The sequence below is a fragment of the Camelina sativa genome, chromosome 6 (genome assembly GCF_030686135.1).
Source record: "Camelina sativa cultivar CO46 ecotype springtype chromosome 6, ASM3068613v1".
Classification (NCBI taxonomy): Eukaryota; Viridiplantae; Streptophyta; class Magnoliopsida; order Brassicales; family Brassicaceae; genus Camelina; species Camelina sativa.
Window position 1 is genome coordinate 23,773,405 of NC_141885.1, and position 24,124 is coordinate 23,797,528.

Sequence of the window (24,124 nt, forward strand, 5' to 3'; positions counted from 1 at the left end):
TTTATATTACAATACAAACTATGCACATAAATTACAAGTATTAGTACCACGAATTAAGATAATGATTTATAAGTACAAACTAAACAATGCAGTACATGCTCCAGTCACTCATTGGAGTTGCAGTTGTGTCACTACGGTGTCATAATCCCGATTCAAGTTCGCTAATTTACATGTAAAAGATAAGAAAATAAACTCAGACTGGAATAAGAAAAATAATTGATTATGTGATGGTCCATGTTAACTAAAATAAAGATATAAATGATCAAAGCTTTAGTTTAATTAAAGGCAATTCTCATAAATATTACTAAACCTAGTTATTATTATTATTATTATTATTATTTATTTTGCCAACAACCTAGTTTTTTCTTTCCAAAAATACTATTATTAGTTACTTTTTAAATATAACATTATTAGTTTTATTTTTCAAAAATATCATTAAAATATATTTTTCCAAAAATAGCACAAAACTAAAACTAAACCCTAAATCCTAAACAATAAACCCTACCTCCTCAAAATTATTCCTTAAATCTAAAATAGTCAACTCAAACCCCCCCCCCCCCCCCCAAAAAAAATAAATTTTTACATCTTTGAAAATCAACTTTTGTGTTTGTGGTTTTTTTAGAAAATAATACTTTTGTGATATTTTTGGAAATAAACTAATAGTGGTATTTTAGTAAAAAAGAGCTTAAAATGGTATTTTGAGGAATTAATCTTAATTTAATAACTTCTTAATAGGGTTTATAAAGTTTATCCAACGAATTCAAAGATAAATTTCGCATAAAGAAAAAAAAAACAATATGTCGTTTTTGGTTTAAAAATAAATAAACATACTGTAAGTTGTTAAACAAAAAAAGAGTTTTGACCACTGATATGTTATAGAAAGAAAAGGAAAATTATATCTTGTGTTTGGTCAGGGAGATTGGTTGTGGTAAGAATGGGAATCTTAATTACAAAGAATTGGATTTTGGGTCGACCTACCACCTAAAACGACGTCGCCTCTATCTCTAGTTTCCAAATCTCTTTCTCCTCTCCCTTTATAAGCTTGCGTTGGCCAGTCGTTCATCTTGAAAACAGAGAGAAAAAGACTAAACACACATATTAGAAGAAGAAGAAGGAGAAGGAGAGAGACAGAATAGAGAGAGTGAGATATGGGGTCTCATATGGTTTGGTTTCTGTTTCTTGTAGCCTTCTTCTCTGTGTTCCCAGCTCCATCGGAGAGCATGGTTCGCCATTACAAGTTTAACGTAAGTTTATCTATATAAACACACAGTTCCATTTACATATCTTCCACTGATTGGTGCATATGACATAGTCGCATAATCGACATTTCTGCTTATATACATGTGTATATATTTCATACATGCTTTGCGTAAATAAACATCTTCATAGTGGAATATATGCAATATATTTAATCACGTAGGCTATTTTATAACTAAAATACTGTAATTGATTTTAATTTATGCAATCCTTATATTAGGAGCCTTCATACAAAAATTATTTCAGATTTTTGTACGTGTGGGTATTTTTTACCTTTTTATACATGAATTCACTACGTGAACAAATCATTTAACGTCAACAGTAGGTTATATAAAGTTTTTTAAAAAATTGAAGCATGGTTTTTTTTGTTACAACTTACAATCAGATAATGATGATGGTCCGCCTTTTGTCTTATGTATTCATCTGTTTACCTTTGCAGTGTAATTATTACTGATAATATTTGTGCTTGAAATTACGCAGGTTGTGATGAAAAACACAACAAGACTATGCTCAAGCAAGCCAATCGTGACCGTCAACGGTAGATATCCAGGTCCCACAATCTACGCACGAGAAGATGACACGTTGCTCATCAAAGTCGTTAACCACGTCAAGTACAACGTCTCCATCCACTGGTAAGCTCCTATACTTAGTCTTCATTTGAATCATCATCGATAAATTAGTGTCATTAGTTAACTGATTGATGACTGTGGACGATCGGAGTACAGGCACGGTGTGAGACAAATAAGAACGGGATGGGCCGATGGGCCTGCTTACATAACTCAGTGCCCTATCCAGCCAGGTCAAGTCTACACATACAACTACACCTTGACCGGCCAACGCGGAACTCTCTGGTGGCACGCTCACATCCTCTGGCTCCGTGCCACCGTTAACGGTGCTATAGTCATCCTTCCCAAACGCGGTGTTCCTTACCCTTTCCCCAAACCCGACCACGAGAAAGTCATCGTTCTAGGTATCTCAATCTTCATATTTTTAACCTTCTTGCATAAATTTGGAATACTATTGACTTGTTGATTTCACATAAAAAATGAGATGTGTGACCTAAACTAATATTGCAACGTGATCTTGAGTTTAAAGCTAATAAAACGTAATACTATTCTCACTAGACGCTAGTGGTTCATTACATTGCTTATTTGTTAATTTGGCATAACTAATTTATAACGCTCATCATAATTGTAGGTGAATGGTGGAAATCGGATACTGAAGATATCATTAACGAGGCGCTTAAGTCTGGATTAGCACCTAATGTCTCAGATGCTCACATGATCAACGGACACCCAGGCCCCGTTAAAAATTGTCCATCTCAAGGTAATCTCCTAATTTCCAAGTCTACATGATTTCCAACAAATATGATGCCAAAAAAAAAAATGACTGATCATGAAAGCCTCTTTCTATGTGTGAAGGTTACAAACTGCCAGTAGAGAATGGCAAAACCTATCTGCTACGACTAATCAATGCTGCACTTAATGAAGAGCTCTTTTTCAAAGTCGCCGGCCATCTTTTCACGGTGGTCGAAGTCGACGCCGTCTACGTTAAACCGTTCAAGATCGACACCGTTCTTATCGCCCCCGGTCAAACCACCAACGTCCTCCTAACCGCCTCGAAATCCGCCGGCAAGTATCTTGTAACCGCTTCACCCTTCATGGACGCCCCAATCGCGGTGGACAACGTAACAGCCACCGCAACTGTTCATTACTCCGGAACACTCTCGTCCTCTCCAACAGTCCGCACACTCCCTCCACCGCAAAACGCTACTTCGATCGCTAACAACTTCACAAACTCTCTTCGTAGTCTCAACTCCAAGAAATACCCTGCCCTCGTTCCGACCACCATCGACCACCACCTCTTATTCACCGTCGGTCTTGGGCTAAACCCATGCCCTACTTGCAAGGCCGGAAACGGTAGCCGTGTCGTGGCCAGCATCAACAACGTAACCTTCGTTATGCCCAAAACTGCTCTGCTCTCGGCTCATTACTTCAAGAAAAGTGGAGTGTTCACGACGGATTTTCCCAAAAACCCACCGCATGTTTTCAACTACAGTGGAGGATCAGTCACGAATATGGCCACCGAAACCGGTACCAGGCTATACAAGCTACCGTACAACGCCACGGTTCAGCTTGTCCTCCAAGATACCGGTGTCATATCACCAGAGAACCATCCGTTGCATCTTCACGGTTTTAACTTTTTCCAAGTTGGTCGTGGATTAGGTAACTTCAACTCCACGAAAGACCCAAATAACTTCAATTTGGTTGATCCTGTTGAGAGGAACACAATAGGAGTTCCATCTGGTGGATGGGTCGCCATCAGATTCAGAGCGGATAATCCCGGTATGTACACTAATTAAATTAACGTAAAAAAAATATTAGTAGTTAAGTGATTTAGGTCATATAGATCTATTTCTACTAGACTCATCATCTCTTTGTCCTTTCCGGAATTCACATAATAATTAGCAGCTACACAAGCTGTAGTAATTGGTTTATGACTAGACTTGCAATGTCCATTCCACTAATAAAACAAATGAAATCCTATGATAGTAAGTCAAATACTATTATATTAAAATTGGTGGATTGATATGTTGTAAAATATAGGGGTTTGGTTCATGCATTGTCACTTGGAGGTACACACGACGTGGGGATTAAAGATGGCTTTTTTGGTGGAGAACGGCAAAGGACCCAATCAGTCGATTTTGCCACCGCCTAAGGATCTTCCCAAGTGTTAAGTCCTTCAACTAAACAAGGCGACATATCAACATCACGCCACGTCCAAGAAGACCAGCGAGTGGTGAATTAATGCGTGGATTTGGTTAACCATTTTTTTTTTTTTGAGCAAAGCAAAAGGTTCGATATTTTTTTGCTCATGGCAAAGTTTAAATAAAGGATGAAGAAAAAGAGCACTGTATTATAATTATTTTTAAAAAATCATTCTATTAAAATTGCATTTAAGTTTTATATTATTACGATCTCCAACATAACTCTTAATATCTTATATGGCCCATGATTTTTATTTTATTCTTCTGGTCCAACAACTTTATTGTGATCACATTCACTTATTAAGTTATTATCTCGTCGTCCTCAATTAGATTCCTTGGTTTAAAAAATACTCCTATATCAGTTTCAAAGTTTTATATGTTGCCATTACTTCAGAGTTTTTCCAACCATACAAACTTGACCGGTTTGCAACTTAGAAGCTAATAATGTTACCCTGCCTCAGTTTCGTCTTATAAAACTGTTTTGAATTTCTTTCGATTTTTATGCAACATTTAGGGGGTGTATTCAACTTGGCATTTTAAGTGATTTGTGTGAAATTTACAAATTCTATGTTATTCAATCATGAATTTTAAAAAGTCTATTAAAATCCACTGTTATTGAACTGATGATTTAAAAATCTACTTTAAAATCCATTAAAATCCACTGTTATTGAACTGATGATTTAAAAATCTACTTTAAAATTCACTGTTATTCAAAACAGTTTTGTGGATTAGGATTTTAATAATTTTTAAGATTCTGGAGGATTTGTTTAGTTAAAAATACAGAAATCCAAATCTCATGGTTTTATGTGGGATTTGAAAGAATTTTACAGAAAATCATATGAATATCCCTAAAATTTATCAAAAGTTCTAAATTTACTAAATCCCATCAAATTCTTCAAAATTATGATTTGAATACACCCCCTTAAATTTATAATAGCTAGTCGCTTCATCACTAGTATTACGTTGGTATTGGTCAAAGAGGTTTAACAAGCAAATGTAGGGATAATTAAAAACATTTTTTAATTTCTGTGAATTCATCCAAAACATAGTAAAACGAAACATACAGAGTATATGACAGTAATGCATTGAGAACCTCGCAACAGTTTGATTGGACATGAAGAATTTAATCGAGTTTAACGTTATATAATTAATTGCAGGTCGATGTACAACGTACTATAGCCAAATAGAAAGTGTCGTACTCTTTGTATATTTTATCACTCTACCATCTAAAAAATACTTTATTACATAGGTATCCCATAGCCATGTGGGGTTAGGACTGTGTCAAGAGCATGATAATACGAGGATTAACGATAAAATGATTGATTAAGGGGTGCATTAGATAAATTAAAGAAAAACAATTATATGGTTATCTAAATTGGCCTCTTGAAACACAGTAGCTTTTGACCTTGACCTTGAGCCGCCCTCTTTGGAGAAGGGCGATGATATTTTTTTTTCCTTTTCTTTCTAAAACCGACGTTTTATCATCTCAATTATTCGGTTTATTTCTTAACTATTCTTTTTTCCGATTGTGCTACCATGAAACTGGAGTTAGGTTAGGTAGCTAGCTAGCTTTCCTTTCCCTTTTTCTTTTTATATCTTGGTTTGTCTTTGGGATTTCTAACTTTTTAAACTCCTTATAAGAAAGAGGCAAGCATATAATTAATAACCCATCTTATTTGTGATTTAAGTTTTAGCGGCGTAATCAACATCAGTTAATCAAATTAATGAGACCATGTGATTCAATAGATGACAACACTTCCTAACAATTCTGATCAGTTAAATTGTACGTTTGAGATATATTATTAGAACTAAAATAAAGTTCAAAATATCAACTTTTGCTGCCAGATCTAGCTCAAAAGTCCTCTCATAAATTTAGAATAATCCTAATGAGAATGTTAAAGTTGCTAAATAAATATATTTACCCCATTCCACATCACTTGGTTAGCGGCTGTGTGCAATATTTTGTAAATTAGGGATATCGAATACATATGAACTTCTACAAAATTATTAATAATGAGTAATTTTCTAGGGAAATGTCAGAGAGACATGATATATACATATTTTCTAAATCGAAAATCGTATTTATTTATCTATACTATATTGCTAAAAATTACTTACGACTGGAAGATTGAAATATTTGTCTGCACTTTGATACAATGTTAAAATAATCAGATTTATTGGAGTAATTAATTTAATAGACTAAATACAGTATGTAATTCTTGGTATTTTGCCATGCAAAATGAAGTAACATATTTATAAGTTATAACAAAACGACGTAAAACTATAGAAGTACATTTTTTAAACAGTAAAAGAAACCAAAACTCCTTTGAGCGTCGATATATATTGAGAATGTTTCTAATGTACTTTCAGAGTTATATAAAATTATCTATAACAATAAGTAAAAACTAATAAATGATTAAACTACAAAAATTTCGTTGACTAAAAGACACTATCAGAATCATGTTATTTGCTTGGCTCCCCAGAATCACATACTTGGAACGTAAAATATGGGTTCCAACTTAGAAAAATAGAAAGTATATATAAATATAAATAATTAGGAAAAATTAATAAAAAGAAACAAATGATTTGTGCAAAGCCACTAATGTACAAAGCGTGTGGAGCGCATTATGAGTAGCAGCCCTACAGGCACGCTCGCACTCTTTTGCTGTCGCTCCGGTGGGTCAAACTGTGTGCCAGTGCTCCCTATTTACTCCCAACTTCGTGTCGTTTCTTTGTTGCCCCTCTCATTTATTTAATCCTAATACTTTATAATATGAGAACATACCTCAATTGTTTTGCTGTCGCAAATAGAACCCACTTTAGTGGTTTATGACCGTACCAAAAAAAAATTAATTACATATACTTTAATGAGATATGACAAAGAAAAAAATTGATATTCTAATTTGTTTTCAACCATTTGAAATAAGTTTTATAAGAAAAGTATTTCTATACCAACTTATTAGATTATTAAAGTACTAATTTGTACAGTATTCCTCTTTAAATAACACTTGTATTATATTAAACCTTTATTTTTTAAGTTTAGTTTAAATACACATGTTTGGTTTTCCATCTATTTAATATGTATATTGAAAAACATGAGATTATGGGTGAGTTGACGTTGTTAATTATAGAAATTGGGTTAAATTGACTAAACCTTAACATGCCAAATTTCAATCTGATAAATGTACCCCATATATATATATATATAGAGAGAGAGAGAGAGAGAGAGAGGGAGAGATTTCAAAATAGCGAAATAATATCTTTGTCTACCAAAGAAACAAAATAGTAATCAAATAGTTTGAATTTTCTTGCGTATGACCTTTTTTTTTTTCTTGGTTTTATAAGATCTACAGTAGTAATAAGCAACAGAGTAAAATATCATTGTAATGTAAATACTACATCGGTAGTGGTGGCAAGAAGATAACTGTAGGCTTTGTAGCTAAACCATTAATTAAGAAAAGGTATTGTAACACCAAAACATAGAGAAAAGAAACCTAAAAAGGTCCGAGATCTGTATTAAAGATTAAATAAATAACGAAATTATTATGTACATTTACTTACCTGCATCTCTATGACTATTAATAAAAAAATAAATTATTGAGGGGGAAAAAAGTATCCTCATTCGGAAATAGGAGATGCTTTCCCTTTGGGGAAACTCCACGATAATAATATTCATAACAAAACCAGTCATTGTCTTGCACCACTCCAATTTTTTTTTAAAACGTCTTTACTGAATTTTTTTATTGACCTATTCATTATTTAAGAGAAAAATAATCGTGTGTTGGGTGTGAGTGGTGGACAAACAACTCTGACATTTCATTTAAACAACTCTTGATATTTAAAGAATTGTAGTTGCAGAGAACATCATATTATACTAATTCTTTAATTTCATTATTGATATTTCATTTATAAACATCTGGCACTTCTTACTAAATTTCGATTTATTGTGAAGACTCTTTGCTACTTAACGTTCGTCCATTGAATTAGTTTTGGATGGAGTGGTCATTTGAATTTTTGTCAATATTTTTTTAGCGTAAAATATCCCATATCCGAAAAATGCAAAATATCTAAGTTATATATAAAGGGCTTTTCCATTTATTGCTAATTAGTTTTGAGTTGGAATTAAGTAAATCCCAAATTTAATATGGTATCAGGGTAGGTTGATTGTTGGACTACATGTGGATGTTGTTCCCACATATGCTCACGCTTCAGATGGTCCTGCATGAGCGTGAAGGGGATGTTACTTGTTAGTGTAAAATATCCCACAACAGAAAAGATGTGAAAGGATTTAAGTAATATATAAAGGGTTAGGGTCTCTTCACTCATTACAAATTGGTTTTGAGTTGGAAGCCCACAGTAAAATCCGAATTTAATATGGTATCAGAGCATGTTGATTGTTGGGCTACCCCGTGGATGTTGTTTCCACATATGTCCACTCTTCATATAGTCATGCCTAAGCGTGATGAAGGGTGTTAGAGTAAATTCGGGATTGCTCATACATGTCTCAATATCTTAGTTGATCTATTTGTTGGTCTTTGTGGTTCATGTGTTTGGAATTAGGGTGTTTTTCAACATGAAATATGTATACATATTCTTTTTAAAGCAAATTTAATATGTTGAGCTATATGTCCATAATAAAATAGCCGTAGTTTAGACATTTTGCTCACCCTATTAATCGATGTCAACAATCGATTTTGTTGAGGCCATCCACTTGTCTAAAATAATTAACTTACTTATTGTTCCACGTTCGAGAATAAGCCTATAATTTGGTAGAATTTTTTTTTTTATAAAGTATACTTTCGTTTTGAAATCTTTTGAATAAAAATATCATCAAGAGACGAAATATTTTATTATTTATATAAAAGACTAAGGATTTCATGTTTTTTTTTTGGGGAGAGATTTTAGCATTTTTCAAATACTTTCGTGGGGTTTTTTTATTTGCATAAGATAGTCTTCGAAATACATAAACACAATGTCTTAGGAATATTCAACTATTTTCTTTTGCTATGCAAAACTGTTGCCATCCTGATTTTGTTGAGAGCACCCTAAACCTATCTATTAGGAGTAGTTGTTATGATATGTTATTAAATTACATTTACTTTGAAGTTTAACATCAGTTTTATTGTTGTTGTTTTTTTTTGTCAACAAGAATAATACTTTTAACTGGATAATTTTTGAACTGAAAACCAATCGTCTAATAATCAAGTCTGTAGTATAACAGGTTTTTAATTAGCCACCCAAACTATATACGTACAAATGTACAACTTCAAACATAGGACACACAGAGGAAGAGACGATCTTCGTCTCAAATTAGATCAACACAGTGAATCCGCAACTGCGGTATATTAATATATAATAATAATAATAGAAACTCTTAACACTTTCAAGAATTATTGTGTCTGCTATGGCGTGATCACTTAAGCTACCTAACCCATTTATAAATAAATCATGACTGTTTTGTTTGTTTTAAGAAATTGATTAGTGTAATGTAAACTAAAATTAAGTGTGGTCCCGCGATATGGGACTATGTTTGAGTAACAGTTGAGGGTTCAACTAGCTTTCAGTTAATGTATGTTAAATTTATGTTTTTTGTATGATCGCCCATCCTAAGTGTTTAGAATGTATTCATCTTATAAACTATATTAACACACACATGCACACACACACACACATATACATATATATATATATATATATATATAATTATATTAAAACATAGTATATATTATCTCAAATTCTTGTGAACTCTTACTTTTGTTAAATGTTCTTATTGTAAATTGGGAATATTCTTATGGCCGTAATAAAACCTGAATACCATTATTTGGAATTTTGATATTGTTAGAATATCATCATGACTATATTTCCTACATTAATTAATTAAGGTTCGATCTCTGGCTAAACTCCATTATTATGATGACCTTGTTAACTTAAGACACACAATACGATCACTAAACATTCACTTACTACTAATCTATTTAATTACTTCCTTGATGTTAAAATCTGTGTTGTGGTTATTAAACCAAGAAGTTAAGCAACGAATCATCATTGTGTATTAAAATAGCCTTTGGCAGTTCTTTAAGGTTGGCGTAGCAAATAGTACACTCTAAAAACATTATTGCCATTTCTTGTGCAAATTATTTTGTTAACCAAATGATTTTATACCAAAGCCACATAAATCTTTTCATTATACAACCATCATATGCACTTTTTTATGGCTAAAATGGATGCACTCATAAAAATATATTTTCTCTAGATAAGTTACCGGGGAAAAAAAAAAGATAAGTTCACTCTAGACAAATAGTTTGTGGTAGAATATTATGCCCACTTTTTTTGTTTGTTTCCTAGCATGTTAGTTTAAAACCACATACTCTAATGTGTTTTGTTATGGAAATTATAGACCAAAATTAGAATATTAATACGGTTTTGTTGTCACCAAATCATTTACCTTATAAAAAGAGAAAGCATCTCCATATTCATATATACAAATATATATACAAACAAGACAACTCATGTGCCCAAAAGGTTAAATGTCAACACCAAAGAGAAATCACATAAGTACCCCTTGTCACCGACCTTAAATCTTGTTAGCCAATGAGGGATGCTCCTGGTTTGTGTGTCTTGTCTGAGTCTGTGATTGGCTCGCTCATCTCTTAAACGTCTTCGGCCTATCATTAGGAAACGTTTAAGCCGCAAAAACCATCTCCCATTAGTTGAGTCATACATTAGTAGTATTATTAATTTCATCGATAAAACAAAATAGATAATAGAAATAAAATCGAATCAACGGTCCTCGGAAGCATAACAATGTATTAAAAAAAAAATAAAGTGTTCCTTGAGAACGAATGGGATCTGAACATGTGTGACTCGGCCTATTCAAAGAAGACACATGTCTTTTCCTGATTTATGTGATTGGTCTATGCACAGACTATCCAAAGGACGAGTGTTTATTGGTTGATTGGATTAAAAAGGTACGACGGAAATAAAATAAAAATAAAAGAATGTTTTTGATATTAACTAATCTCACTTTGTAATGAGAACCTTTAAAAAAAAAAAAAAAATTGGTTGAATTATACTAATAGTTCTTGTACTATGTTGATGTGGAAAAATTAACATATACATCAACACTAACATTGTTTTATTTTGTGTCGTTATTCAAAATGATTTTGGAAAATACTTTAAACATCGTAAAATTTTTGTTTAAGCAGCTTTTTCTTATTAATTTGGCAGGTAAGGAGAACAAAACTAGCATTAATTCACACACATGTCCAACATAAAATGTCATTTGATAATCCTTTTAGCATAAGTGTTTTTTAGTCATAAAATTATTAAAAGTGACTAATATTCTTCTTTTCAAGAAGTAAACTTGTTTTAATCTCGGAAAAAAGTCTAATTGAAAGCCTTTTTATTTGATCAAAGCAATTCAAAACAATATTACTAATAAATACATAAATTAATCGTAGATCTTAAAATAAAGAAATAATTAAAAAAAAAAGGCAAGACCAGAAATTGTTGTCTGGGAAATACACATAGACAATCACAGCTCAACAGCTTTTTAACTCACCTCTCACTCTCAGATCATTCCTGTTTCATTTACATATTTCTCTTTCTTTCTCTCTCTCCTTTCTCTCTCTCTCCCTTTTCAGACTTCAGAGTTTGAGAGAAAGAAAGAACAAGTTTGGGTTTTGTTCACTTTTAACACAGCTTCAATCTCTCTGAACCCACCTGAAGTTTTTCTCCATTTCTTCTCTCTTCTGTGTTTTGGTCCTTTTTTTTCATCACTTTCTTTTGTTTGGTTTCTTGCCAGTTTCCAAGAGAGCTTCCAAATCCCAGATCCTCTGTTTTCCTTCTTTGGTCGTCCTTTCCCCTGTTTTTTCTTACTTTTTTTTTTACTTTCTCTCTGGATTCGGATCTGACCACTAAGGATTTAGTTGGTAAAAGAGGTTTTATATCCTTCACACAACAACTCTCAAAGATCGAATCTTTTTCCTTCTTCTTCTTCTTGTCCTTAGAGTCTGGAAAACAAAAACAAAAAAGCAGCTCCCTTTATATCTCCTCCTTAGATTCTTCAAAGCTCTCAGATTCCATTCCATAAAAATGCCATTTTGACAGATCAAAGTCTCTCTCTCTCTATCTCTCTCTCTCTTTTAAGCTCCACCATTTGCTAATAACATTTTTTTTCTTTTCCTAAATTCGAATCAACAATCGTTGAAAAAACATGAACAGAGGAATCGAAGTTATGTCACCAGCAACATATCTAGAGACATCGAACTGGCTGTTCCAAGAGAACAGAGGAACCAAATGGACAGCTGAAGAAAACAAGAAATTCGAAAACGCTTTAGCCTTCTACGACAAAGATACACCAGACAGATGGGTCAAAGTCGCTGCTATGCTCCCTGGGAAAACCGTGGGAGATGTGATCAAACAATACAGAGAGCTCGAAGAAGACGTCAGCGATATAGAAGCGGGTCTTATCCCTATCCCTGGTTACGCTTCTGATTCGTTCACGCTCGATTGGGGTGGCTACGATGGAGCTGCTGCAGCCGGTAACAATGGGTTTAACATGAATGGATATTACTTCTCCGCCGCCGTCGGAGGAAAGAGAGGATCCGCTGCACGAACGGCGGAGCATGAGAGGAAGAAAGGTGTTCCATGGACAGAAGAAGAACACAGGTAAAAAAAAAACTAACTCATCTGTGTGATCTCTACGTTAACGTCAATGCTCTCTTCTCTAGATTTGGACCCCTTTTTTACACTTTATTCTATAAATAAATGTATACGTACGTCTTTTTCTTGGAAACGTGTTTATGTATACGTATAAAGATACGCTTATCGTATATACGTATTCTATAATACTAAGACATATATAGTCGTCCACCAAAACAATTGTATCTTTAGTGCGTGTCTATATGACCTACGTATGGGTTTTAGACAGAGAGACAGAACACACGCACATTATTTTGTAGTAGATACATACGTTTTTATATATATTTATATCACAAAAATAATATCTTTTTTTCTTTCTTTTTCTTGTATTGTGTTAATTCATTGGTAAACAAAAGTATATGAAATTTTGTTTCTTGTAGGCTTTTGATGTGTAGAATGGTTTAATTGGTGTCTTGGTGCGGTGAATTGATTGATTATTACACACACATATTATTTAAATAGGAATGTAAACATTGGTATAACACATGAAGTTTTATTTATTACTGGTGTGACACCATCAAATTTTACGTTGTTGGTATGCATGTTGTTGACAATGTTATGTGTTTAAGAGTGGGTTTGGTTTATGAATTATGCAGACAATTTCTGATGGGTCTGAAGAAATATGGAAAAGGAGATTGGAGAAACATAGCTCGCAACTTCGTGACCACACGGACGCCAACGCAAGTCGCGAGTCACGCTCAGAAGTATTTCATAAGGCAAGTCAACGGTGGCAAAGACAAACGCCGATCAAGCATCCACGATATCACCACCGTCAACATTCCTGACTCTCCTGACGGTGCAGCCACCGATAACGTAACCGCAAACGCACCATGCTCGCCGCCATCAGTAGGAGGAAGCCAGCAGGAGGCGTCGGAGTGGGATGGTCAACCGCTTTACGATGAAACAGCGGCTGCGTTTTATAACCAAAACGGGTTTCAGGAAACGCTACTTGGAATGTCCTCGACGCCGTACATGGCAAAACTTCAGGAGCAGAGTTTTCTGAACGCATCGCAATTCGAATCGTACAATGCGTATCTCCAAATGTAGCACACGGTGAAGATCTCGGAGAAGTTATTTACTACGAGTTAATAATCCATTAATATTTTTTTCTTCTACTATTCTGTTTTCTTATTACGCGTGCATATACCAAAAAAAACAAATTAGCTGCTCTTTTTTTTTCGAAGATACTATTTGTTGTTTTGTTTACCCTATTTTTTTCGTGGTTGATTCAACGAGTTTTCAACAAGTTAATTAGGTTTTGTTATTTTAACTACTAATTCATTTGTATGATATGGAACTCATATGAGTTCAAATTGTTTATGATAAGTTATACTGTGTCATGTAGGCGTTAATTACAATTTTTTACCCTCATTGGTTGCTTTTTAATTAATGAATCATGATTTTTTAACAATTTGTTAGATATTTTACCACTTTTTTTTAATCTCATTTGTGCCAAATCTACAGTATAAAGATGCCTATCAAGTCTCAGTGTGAAGGTTGAAAAAATTATTAATTATAAATAAATCAATGCAAAAAGAAAAGATATTGGTTATAAGTGGGGTGTACTAGTTTAGAATGAATTATCTATTTATGAATATGAAGCCAAAAGTTATAAAGTGGGTTTTCCACTAATTACAGATATTTTAACTTGTTGTGGTGACAAATCCGTAATCGAAACCTGGCTTTGTGTTGCTGATAATGATGCCTTCTTTCTTAGGAACATCTAAACTTTTTTCTGAAGTAATTAGTACTACAATTTAGTTTTTAATTACGTATATTTCCCAACTGTTTTATTTAATAGTACTGTCTGAAGTTCGAAGTTGACAAGAGAATGAGAATCTATATAGAGCCTAAAGAAAGACCATAAATAAAAAAGCCACAATGATTGATATGCTTTTGTTCCTCACCAAGTTGCAATTTTTTAAATCTCATCTTGGGATAATTACATTTCCATGGTTATTTTATTACTTTTATTTGTAAAAATACTCATATTAAATTATCATACCAATATAAGTACTAAATTTTTCTTTCCAACCATATATACTAAGAAAGAAAATTATTTATTTTAACCTTGACATACTAAAATAAGAAAAGCATTTTAATTAAAACTTAACCCAGGCAAACGCTGAGAATAAGATCTATAGGTATCCACTAGGATTTAGAATAACTGCCATATTATTAAATTTTTTTTTTTTGTTTTCAGTTACATTTTTTTCTTCTATAAAGCATTTTTTCAGATTACTGGTGAATTTGTTCTTTAAATTGATGTTTTGGTGGGTTCCATTTTGATGCCTTTGGTGAGTAAGGAGAAGTATCTCCATATAATTGCATATTTGACTTTGAAGGAAGACCGTTGGTTCCCCCCCATTCTTCTTGTAAATCTATTTTGCACTGAATTTTTTCTTTTTCATAATGTTGGATTTGTTTTTCTTTTCTTTTCCCTAAACCAATTTTACCCGTGTTTAAATAGTCATTGAAGGTTTTAAAGTTAGTTGATGTCCCATGTAATTGTTATCAGTGTAATATGGATTTACAAAATTTAGTTATGGTAATGATCAAGATGATTTGGAGAAATAAATTTATAGAAGATGACTTTTTTTTTCAAAGCCAGAACACAATCACCTCTTCTAGCTCTCATGGGCCTATCAGTACGTACATACAAATGAAATCTTGGGCATACAACAAGTACTATACAAAAGCTATCTTTTTTTTATCTAACGTTTTCTTGTTCTGCACCATCTTTTTTGTAGCACCTTGTGTACCAATAGGTTACAGAGAAATACAACAAGAGATTGAACATGCAAAGCACTGATAAAACCCAGTAATAATGATCCAACCGGCTCTTGTTTATTGTCTCTTGAAACCATTTGCCTCCACTTACTCTGCCCACCACACTAACAAGAGCTATATTGCTCATGATCCCGACGCCGCACACCCCCACGTTTAGCAGAACCATGTATTGTCTTAACTCATCAGGCACTGTTTCTTCTAGGTAAAGAGCAAAACTGTTTTCGTAGATTCCTGTAATTGAACCGAGCAGAATGTACTGCGGGAGCAGCCAGAAAACACTCATTGGGATGGTTTCAGACACCAAACCTTGAGTGCTAACCACTTTGAGCCTCCTAGACTCAACGTGTGCAGCAATGGAGCAGCAGAATGTCGATAGGATGATCGAGACTGGTATACCATATGGAGTTTTGGTTTGTTTCGTTGATTCGGTGTCAATGCCGTGGCTGCGTTTTGCAGCCATGACGCATAGTTCTCGGGACCCTAGTCTTGCAGCCTCACTAAAGAGTAAGAGGAGTGGGAGAGGGAGATTCCATGATCCGAACGTGGAGTCCATATGGTTTGCTTGTTCAAGGAAGAAAGTGTTACCGAGGGAGAAGACAATACCAGAAATGAGAGATGTCACGAACAATGGAACCGTGCGTATTACGCTTTTGGTTTGCTCCACTTCTGTCACCCGGCAAAGTCTCCATCTGTTTTCCCTCTGTTGCTCCAAGGGCTCGGTTTGTAGTATCATTGCAGCTCTGTCTAGGCACCTGTATTTGAAAAAAAATCAAGGGTTTAGAAGTTACATACATAGCAACACAAGTTAGGCATCTCACATCGGAAGAAGTGTTAGACACAGGTGAACGTTTTGTCGAACCTCAAGCTACTTGTGTGGGGCTTTATATCTAAATCACACTCGGTTTTCTCATAGAGCAGGGTTGAGTTGTTCGGGTGTGCACACGAAATTTTGGAAACAGAAGCCACAAAGACCCGGAGAACTGTTGTCAAAGGGCTTCCACTTGGTATTTCCCGTTTGTATGAACGTGTACCGGACATAAAAATCAGCATAGCTAATACCTCACAGCCAGCGGGGATGGCGAATCTTACAAACCACGGACTTATCTGAGGCATTGCAATAGCAGCAAGTAACAAGAACACAAAATTCCCCACATTACCAATGACAAAGCTAACGAGCTTAGCGGGAGATCCCTTGTTCCTACCGTCTTCTAGTTGGTCTTCTGTAAACACACCCAAAGAGATTGATCTTCCAAATATACCAACGGATATCACTGTTAATGCTACGTAGAACAGTCCCTTTTGTGCATTGCCAGAAAGCATTGGTGACGCTGATATTGCCAAGAACCCGAAACCCTGAACCATGAGAGAGTGTAAAATTTTCACTTCTAACAAAGAATACAATCATATATACTAGATAGCCTACGTTTAAAGAGGTGGTCAAGATCTTACGAAACTGAATGCTAAAGTAGAGAGACAGAGCATCCAAAAGTGACCAATAAATGCATCAACAAGAAACTGCATGCCGAGATGACCAATAGCTGATACACCAGCAAAGACATTTACAACTGCAGCTGCGTCCGTGAACATTAGCTTCATCTCGTTCGTTAAGTATAGCATCAACATCCATAAGGTAAACCACGCAACGGTAAAAGCCCATGATAGAACTGACCATACAAGAAAAAATAAAACATCGTAATCAAGAACCATTAAATAAATGACCAATGATCAATGGGGCATCTTGATGAAAATGTTGAACTATCAAATAAGATAAGCAGAAACCACATCTCAACACTCACCAATGACTTGGAGAAAAGACGCCATTACTTCTCATATGGAATCAAAAACCAATGGCTAACAACAATGCTACCAAGAAACAGAACTATTTCAGCTATGAAATCAAGAATCTGTAGGTACTGATCAAAATTGAGCTGGACAAATGACCAGAAGGCTAATGGAGGCATAGACGTGCTTGAATATTCTAAATAAAAAAATATTAGACACCGGCTTCAAATATTCTTAACATACTCTCTTCTATTGGTCACACAACACAACCAACACGGCTGGTTTTATTGATAATGTTAATTTAATAAACATTCAATTTTGAAGGAGACCAGGACTTTTGCCAGTTCATAACAAAGCTATAGTTAACAACTTAGCATATACTTGACGGCCAAACAAGATTCAATAAAATAAGGAAAAAAAAAAGAGAGATTTTACAATAGCTCATATATATATAAAAAAAAACTCATCTTTAGAGTTTTGAATGAACAGAATCGATAAAGAAGATGAAGAAGATGATGAAGGTGGTGAATTGGAGAAAATAATCAGACATGTTTCATCATCTTCTTCGATTCACCATCTTCATTATTAATACTTACAATAGTTTCTTGTGGGAACAAGAAAAAAAAAAAAAAAAGATTTACACATCGATGGAGAAGGAACTGAAAAGAGTCTGGCCGTAATCAAAAACTCTACCGCCGGATAATCTCATGGTCTACGATGGAGGAGAGAAACAGTAAGGACAAAGTTTCAAAGAAAAAGCACAGAGAGAAGCGCCGGGGAAAGTGAAACGAACGGCAATGAGCGCGTACCGCCAACAGTCCTAGGGTTGAAGCCTGAATGATATATTGTGGATCAAACTAGGTTTACTTAATGGGCCTTCAAGCCTTGTTTAGCCCAAACCCAATATTCAATGCTCATATTTTCATTTAATCAAATTACAACCAATTATGGAAATTATTATGTTGTTGTCAAAAAAAAAAAAAAAAAAAAAAACTTGGCTGATGTAAATTATTAAAATCTGACAAATATTTGTCTGCATGAACAAAATAATTTTGCATTGTTCCATCCTTTTCCTAAAGATTGTGGTTTGTAGATTCTTTTTGGCTAGGAAAAGCTGCTGCTAACTCCTTATTTGTTGCTTGTTTGAACGAGTTACTACTACATACCATCATAATATATGTAAAAATAAATAGAGAGGTTAAAGATTGTGGAATTGATTGGAACCAATATAATTGGGTTGCAAACTTGCAAAAAAAAGGAGAATTGGGATTGGGGAAATTAATATATTTCACATAAAGGAGAGTCTGTCAATCGCAGCCACCGGTTGTTCAAATATTAAAGACGCTGCCTAAGTAGATACCCCATCGTTATGTAATTTAGGCCGTGTCAAAATCATGTCACTTTTAGTAGACCCGACATCGGATATAGATCTTGATTATCTATTCATTGTCCCACTTATAGGGCTAGCAACTTTAATAGAATATGCTAGTATCTAATTTCTATATGTTATATGTACTTGCATAAACATACAGGTTGATATGGACTAATAATGAACTAATGATCCACCTAGCTAACTAGATTGGTCAACTAAATTGATATGTGTTTTTCTTGGTAGACTAATGAGATTACTGGTAAAAGTATCAATCAATGATACTTAGTCTTATACTCACAGCAGAAGTGTCAATCTAGGCTTTAGGTATTTTTTAAATTAATTTTTAAGCTTAAAATGCATAGATAACTTGTGAATTAATTGCATTGATGTACATATTCCTGACATGATCAGGATCGGGTATAGTAGCTACTATATCAATAAATGAAAGTAACTTTAAATTGATCTTCAATGGATATATCATATACATGCATGATTTTACATTCAGATGTCCATTTTAGTGTCAGTGGTTATCACTTGTGATATTACATTCATACGTACAAAATGTTCATCTCACAAGCGGTCATAGTTGTTAAGAAACTTTATCCACTCAACATTATAAGAAAAGTAATGTTTACACGTCGTTAAATTTCTAACGAATAAAATTATATACAACCACACATCCATACCGAGTTTTTTTTTCTCTCTTTCTTTTCTTAAACTGTTACTGTACTAAAAGTAAAACTTGAAGAAACATTCATCGAAGCAGAGAAGATATTAAAAGAAACAACAAAAAACAAACTTATAAATTCTTTGCCCCTTGAAATAATAATAAGTAACCATCCAAATTAAAATGATTCACATCTTTGTATTATTTCTTCGTTTTCTCATTTCCTCGATCAATAATCACGTCTTCTCCTTCTTCACCGGAACCCTACCGTCGGTACCAGCGAGCATTGCGTACTTATCCTTTCTTGTGAAATTGGTGCACTCAAAACCTAAGGTTCCTCCCAAAATCCTTTGTATGTAATTTGCCACCTCAATCGGCGATTTGCCTCCTTTACACGTCAGCTCGGCCGGAATCTGTTTGAGGAACGTGATCTCGAACGTCGGCCTCGGGTTCATGAAAGCGAAGTAAGGATCAAGAAGCTTGTAGCCACGTGTGGTTGTACCATGGAACATGCTCTGCTTCGTGTTGATCGCCACAGGAACGATCCGGTCCGTGAGCTCAGCGAAGAGGGCACTAAACCGGAGAAGGAAAGGCTCACGGCATGTGGTTCCCTCGGGACATATCACGAGATCACCTTCCTCTAATAGACGCTTGATGTTATCTGCGTCTTTCTCACGTTGACGAGTCAACGCAACTGCTTTGATTGGTGAGATCAGCTCAGAGAACTTGCTGATGCTGTAAGTGACGCAGCTGACTTTCCGACCGAGCGCCACAGCTGTCACCACCGGGTCGAGGACGGTGCGGTGGTTGCAGACCAAGAGGTGACCTGGTTGGCCGGGTTTTGGCGGTGGAGGAGGGTGGCCTTTGACAATTAGCTTGATGCCAGTGAGCTTGTAGTTGTAACGGGCGATGCGTTCGGGTAACGGAATATTCGTGTAGACACGGATGAGAGAGATGACAAAACCTACTGGAAGCCAGAGGAGAGTTAGTAGAGCAACTAACGGCGTTGGTCGTTGGACTAATCTGCCCTCGTGGAAAATTATGGGGCTTAAGAGTTTGTTTCTTGGTAATGGTTCGCATTTCGTACGTGGCACCATGTAACCTTCCTGCAGTCAGTAATAGAAAGAAAAAAAGTACGTAAATTACTATGTTTTAAAGTACAAAAGTGGTTGTAACTTGTAAGTTGTACGTAATTTTTTAGTACCATGCATATATTGTTCATTTTTCTCTAATTATTTAGGAGAGTTGATAGCAAAGTACTCACAAGTCACAAGAGATACGTGTGTACTATCAGACTTATTGATGGTTGGAAAAACATGTATCTAGAATAATAACATATGATTATTTTATATACTAGTTTATCAAGAAAACTGATTTGAAGTTTATGAAATATAAGTAGAGCGAAAAAAAAAAAAAGTAGAGCGAAAAAGAACCAAAAAAGAGAGATGATCATGGCTTTTACATGATGAAAAAAAAAAAACTGGTGGTTCGTGTATGAGGAACCTAGGTTATTATATTATTTCAGGTTTCCGAATTCACTTGAAAAGTACCCAAAAAATCTAAGAAAAAAAATATTAGCATAAAAAATCAAAGTAATTAAGAAAGGGTTATTTAGGTTGATAGGAAAGTAAAATTAAGTAAATGGCTAATGTATATATATATATATATATATATATTTTTTAAATGGGGTGTTATAGTAAAATAACATCTAAAGTAAATCATTATGCCTTTTAATAACAAAAGATATTTAGAAAAAATAACACCCACTTTTTTGGTTTCCTCATTAAAAAGATATATATGCTTTTAATAGTAATGGACCTAATTTTATCACCATTTACTGATCCACACCAAAAAGGCATAAATATGATTGGCCCAAAATTATTAGGAATGGTAGTAAACTCCATAGGACAACACAATAATTATTATACCAAAGAAGCTGCAAGAACGGACACATATATATATACACTCATAATAACGTCCTATATGTTATTTAATGTAAGGTAGATGGTAAGAAGTATGGAAAGCGACAAACAAAATTTAAAACGAGGTATTGACGGAAATAACCTTGCAGATGGACATGAAGTCGTGGTCCGTCTTGCTATCGCCGAGCCCCAAGTCAGGTAAATCAGACGCAAGGCCACCAAACTCTCTCAAAATGGCGTCTCGCTTGTGTTGGCTTACGAAAACACCAGGTTTTCTAGCGAACCCGGTTGCCCGACCCGATTTTGATACCTCTAGCTCTGTTCCAAGAACTTTATCGACTCCTAGGAACGTCTTGACGAACGGCTCGACCATGATTCGAGGACTCGCCGTTACTATGTACCGTTTCCCGAACGTGTTGAAGATACGCCACGTGTCGGGCCTCACGTCCTCCGCGTAGAACCTCGGAAGGACGGAGCGGACCACTAGCTCAACGTCTCGGATCTTGAGACCCGCGAAGGTGATGAAGACGAAGACGTTGATGGCAAAAGTCTCGGAGACGGACAAGTACGTAAGGTAAACGAACGGTACGGACGCGAGGAGGATCAACGCTCGGAGCAAGCTTCCTGCTTCAAGGGCCACGAGAAAATAGTAAGGGAAGGCGCTACGAGAGATTAGTAGTGTCCCGTCTAGATCAGCGGCTACGGTCTGGTTCGACCGGTCCTTAACGTCGCACTTTGATATCGGCTCGAAACGACGCCGCTTCTCCTGAGCAGCCCCCATTAGTGAAGAAGCCGGAGAGAGAGGAGAAGAGAGAGAGAGATGGGGGGGGGGGAGATTTGGAAGGTGAGAATGGATATGGATTGGTGAATACTTTTGGGAGTGTTGTTTATATAAAGAGGAAAGAGAGAATGGGCATGATTTTGTTGTTGTGGTGGTTTGATATTAGTATGCCAAAGAGATATCTGTGCTTTGATTTTTCAAAGGTAAGAGAGAAAAAAGAACACTAAGCATAATAGATAACAATATCTGTGACTATAACTGTTGTCATGTAAATTAATTAGTAAATCTTCTTAATTCGTCAGGAAGTGATTATGGAGATATATAGTGCCAATAAAGTGGATATCGAATTTTTTTCAATTAGGGAGAATAATTAATTGCAGAAGAAGTTGTTTGAGACGCGTGAAATAGAGAGAAGAGAGAGTTAAAGTTGGTGAAGACCGACACCAATTTATTGATTAACCAAAACTTATTTGAGATTCATCTTATGTTGTTGAGAGCGGCCCACGCGCCGCCGTTTTATAGTTAGAGCAAATTATCTTTCGGAGAATTGCAAAAACAAAAAAGAAAAAAAAAACAATTTTTTTTTGGCATTCTAGTAAGTAATAACAAATCTTTCAAGTCCTCACTTTTGTAAATTTATCTTCGATCGAGCAAAAGATACAAAACAACTTTCAAAGACTCGTATATTAAAATGGTTGAACCTTTGAACTCTAAAACAAATATAAAACAAATAGTATATGTACCAAAACGTACTATATATTTGTCCATAAATATGGAAAATCATAACTAAGAAATCACCTCGACTGACCGCCTAAGTTCCTAACAACACCACCACCGGCAATTCTGATGCGTGAGTGGCGGGTAATAGTTGCTACAACGGTGCTTGTGGCTGCATCAGTGATATTTTGTACATAACTAAAGAATGATTGATGATTCCTTTTTTTTTTAACTGTACCCAAGTCTAGAGTTTAAGACGTACGTAGACTAAAATGTTTATAAAAAAATATGTCAAATAAAACTATGTGCAAACTGGAAGAAACATCCATATCATGAGTGTTGTGTCCGTATCGTTTTGAGCTAGCGATTGTTTCTCATGTTACATGACGTTTTATAGTATATATTTAGTTTTCAGCCTTATGAATATTAAGAATAGTTTTCGAAGTGATCATTCATCATTAAAAATAAAATAATTAGTTGCATGCTTACCTTAGGATTTTGATGGAAAGACGGAAAAATGATCATCGTAATCTTTTTTTAAAAATACTCATACAATTTTTTAAAAAGCTTATTATCATCTCTGGAGTGGTATCATGTTCATTTCTGTAGTATGTGTAGTTTGAAAAATCTATTGCAAGTTACATGGTGCAGTATTTATATATATGATGTGACTGGTAAATTCATTTTTTTTGTTAAAGTAACATCTTCTTAATGGATAGCATGAAAAAAAACGACCCAATGAATGATATCTACTTCTTAAATTATATATGTTATTATCAAAAAGAAATAGAGAAGGACCATTATGTTGATTTTTGTCTTCCTTTTGCTGGTTATGGAACTTCAAATTCAGGTTCGAAAAAGGATCATTAATTGGAGAAAGACTTTATGAAAAATTATTGTTTTGATAGTTTAGATCGTCGGGCTACAATCTACACGTTTAGATGAACGGTAAACTAATGAGACATTTGTTTAACACTTATCTTGAAGTTGTTTGTCTGATCCGTTGAAAATACGGTTGCTTAGGCTCAAAGATCAGTTAACTTCCGGAAATAACATACACCAGTTAGAAGAATATAGATGCTTTTCACAAGCGTATACTCAAGTGAAAAAGATATAGAGAAAAAAAGAACTCGAGATTAGCTAAGTGCATAGTTGAAGACTACTTTTACATGTGGTAACTAATTTAAAGAAGAATCATGTGCGGACTGCTAAAAGTTGGATTCTATTCATCCGCTATAAATAAAATATCATCGGTTGCAATACGATTACAACATATATGTAAAATTAAGAATCTTGGCAAGGGATTCTTTTGGCAATGTTGAGACAAACCTTATGCTCAGTCCAACCGATGAACTTTTCAAACTAT

The 24,124-nt window shown here is 34.8% G+C and overlaps 4 protein-coding genes across 5 annotated transcripts; 2 read left to right on the forward strand and 2 right to left on the reverse strand.

Annotated features, from left to right (window-relative positions):
* Window positions 1-1,060: 1,060 nt before the first annotated feature.
* Window positions 1,061-4,228, forward strand: LOC104792603 (laccase-4). The gene is made up of 6 exons (XM_087454571.1): window positions 1,061-1,244; window positions 1,738-1,889; window positions 1,983-2,227; window positions 2,455-2,583; window positions 2,679-3,602; window positions 3,864-4,228. Exons 1-6 carry the CDS (start codon window positions 1,149-1,151, stop codon window positions 3,992-3,994), a joined length of 1,677 nt encoding a protein of 558 aa, XP_087310697.1. The 5' UTR covers window positions 1,061-1,148; the 3' UTR covers window positions 3,995-4,228.
* A 7,307-nt stretch (window positions 4,229-11,535) lies between these two features.
* Window positions 11,536-13,978, forward strand: LOC104792604 (transcription factor DIVARICATA). The gene is made up of 2 exons (XM_010518791.2): window positions 11,536-12,694; window positions 13,324-13,978. Exons 1-2 carry the CDS (start codon window positions 12,240-12,242, stop codon window positions 13,772-13,774), a joined length of 906 nt encoding a protein of 301 aa, XP_010517093.1. The 5' UTR covers window positions 11,536-12,239; the 3' UTR covers window positions 13,775-13,978.
* Window positions 13,979-15,291: 1,313 nt separating this feature from the next.
* Window positions 15,292-18,115, reverse strand: LOC104792605 (protein NRT1/ PTR FAMILY 5.5-like). Of its 2 annotated transcripts, XM_010518792.3 has the most exons (4): window positions 17,314-18,115; window positions 16,967-17,181; window positions 16,377-16,870; window positions 15,292-16,269 (listed from the first exon to the last, which is right to left on the reverse strand). In XM_010518792.3, the coding sequence occupies exons 1-4, from the start codon at window positions 17,336-17,338 to the stop codon at window positions 15,438-15,440; spliced, it is 1,566 nt and encodes a 521-aa protein (XP_010517094.1). In that variant the 5' UTR covers window positions 17,339-18,115; the 3' UTR covers window positions 15,292-15,437. The 2 variants fall into 2 exon arrangements, with proteins under 2 accessions (XP_010517094.1, XP_019102514.1); XM_019246969.2 differs by having other exon boundaries at window positions 16,967-17,342.
* A 1,142-nt stretch (window positions 18,116-19,257) lies between these two features.
* On the reverse strand, window positions 19,258-22,494 carry LOC104792606 (glycerol-3-phosphate 2-O-acyltransferase 6). The gene is made up of 2 exons (XM_010518794.3): window positions 21,403-22,494; window positions 19,258-20,444 (listed from the first exon to the last, which is right to left on the reverse strand). The coding sequence occupies exons 1-2, from the start codon at window positions 22,039-22,041 to the stop codon at window positions 19,575-19,577; spliced, it is 1,509 nt and encodes a 502-aa protein (XP_010517096.2). The 5' UTR covers window positions 22,042-22,494; the 3' UTR covers window positions 19,258-19,574.
* Between the last annotated feature and the right edge of the window lie 1,630 nt (window positions 22,495-24,124).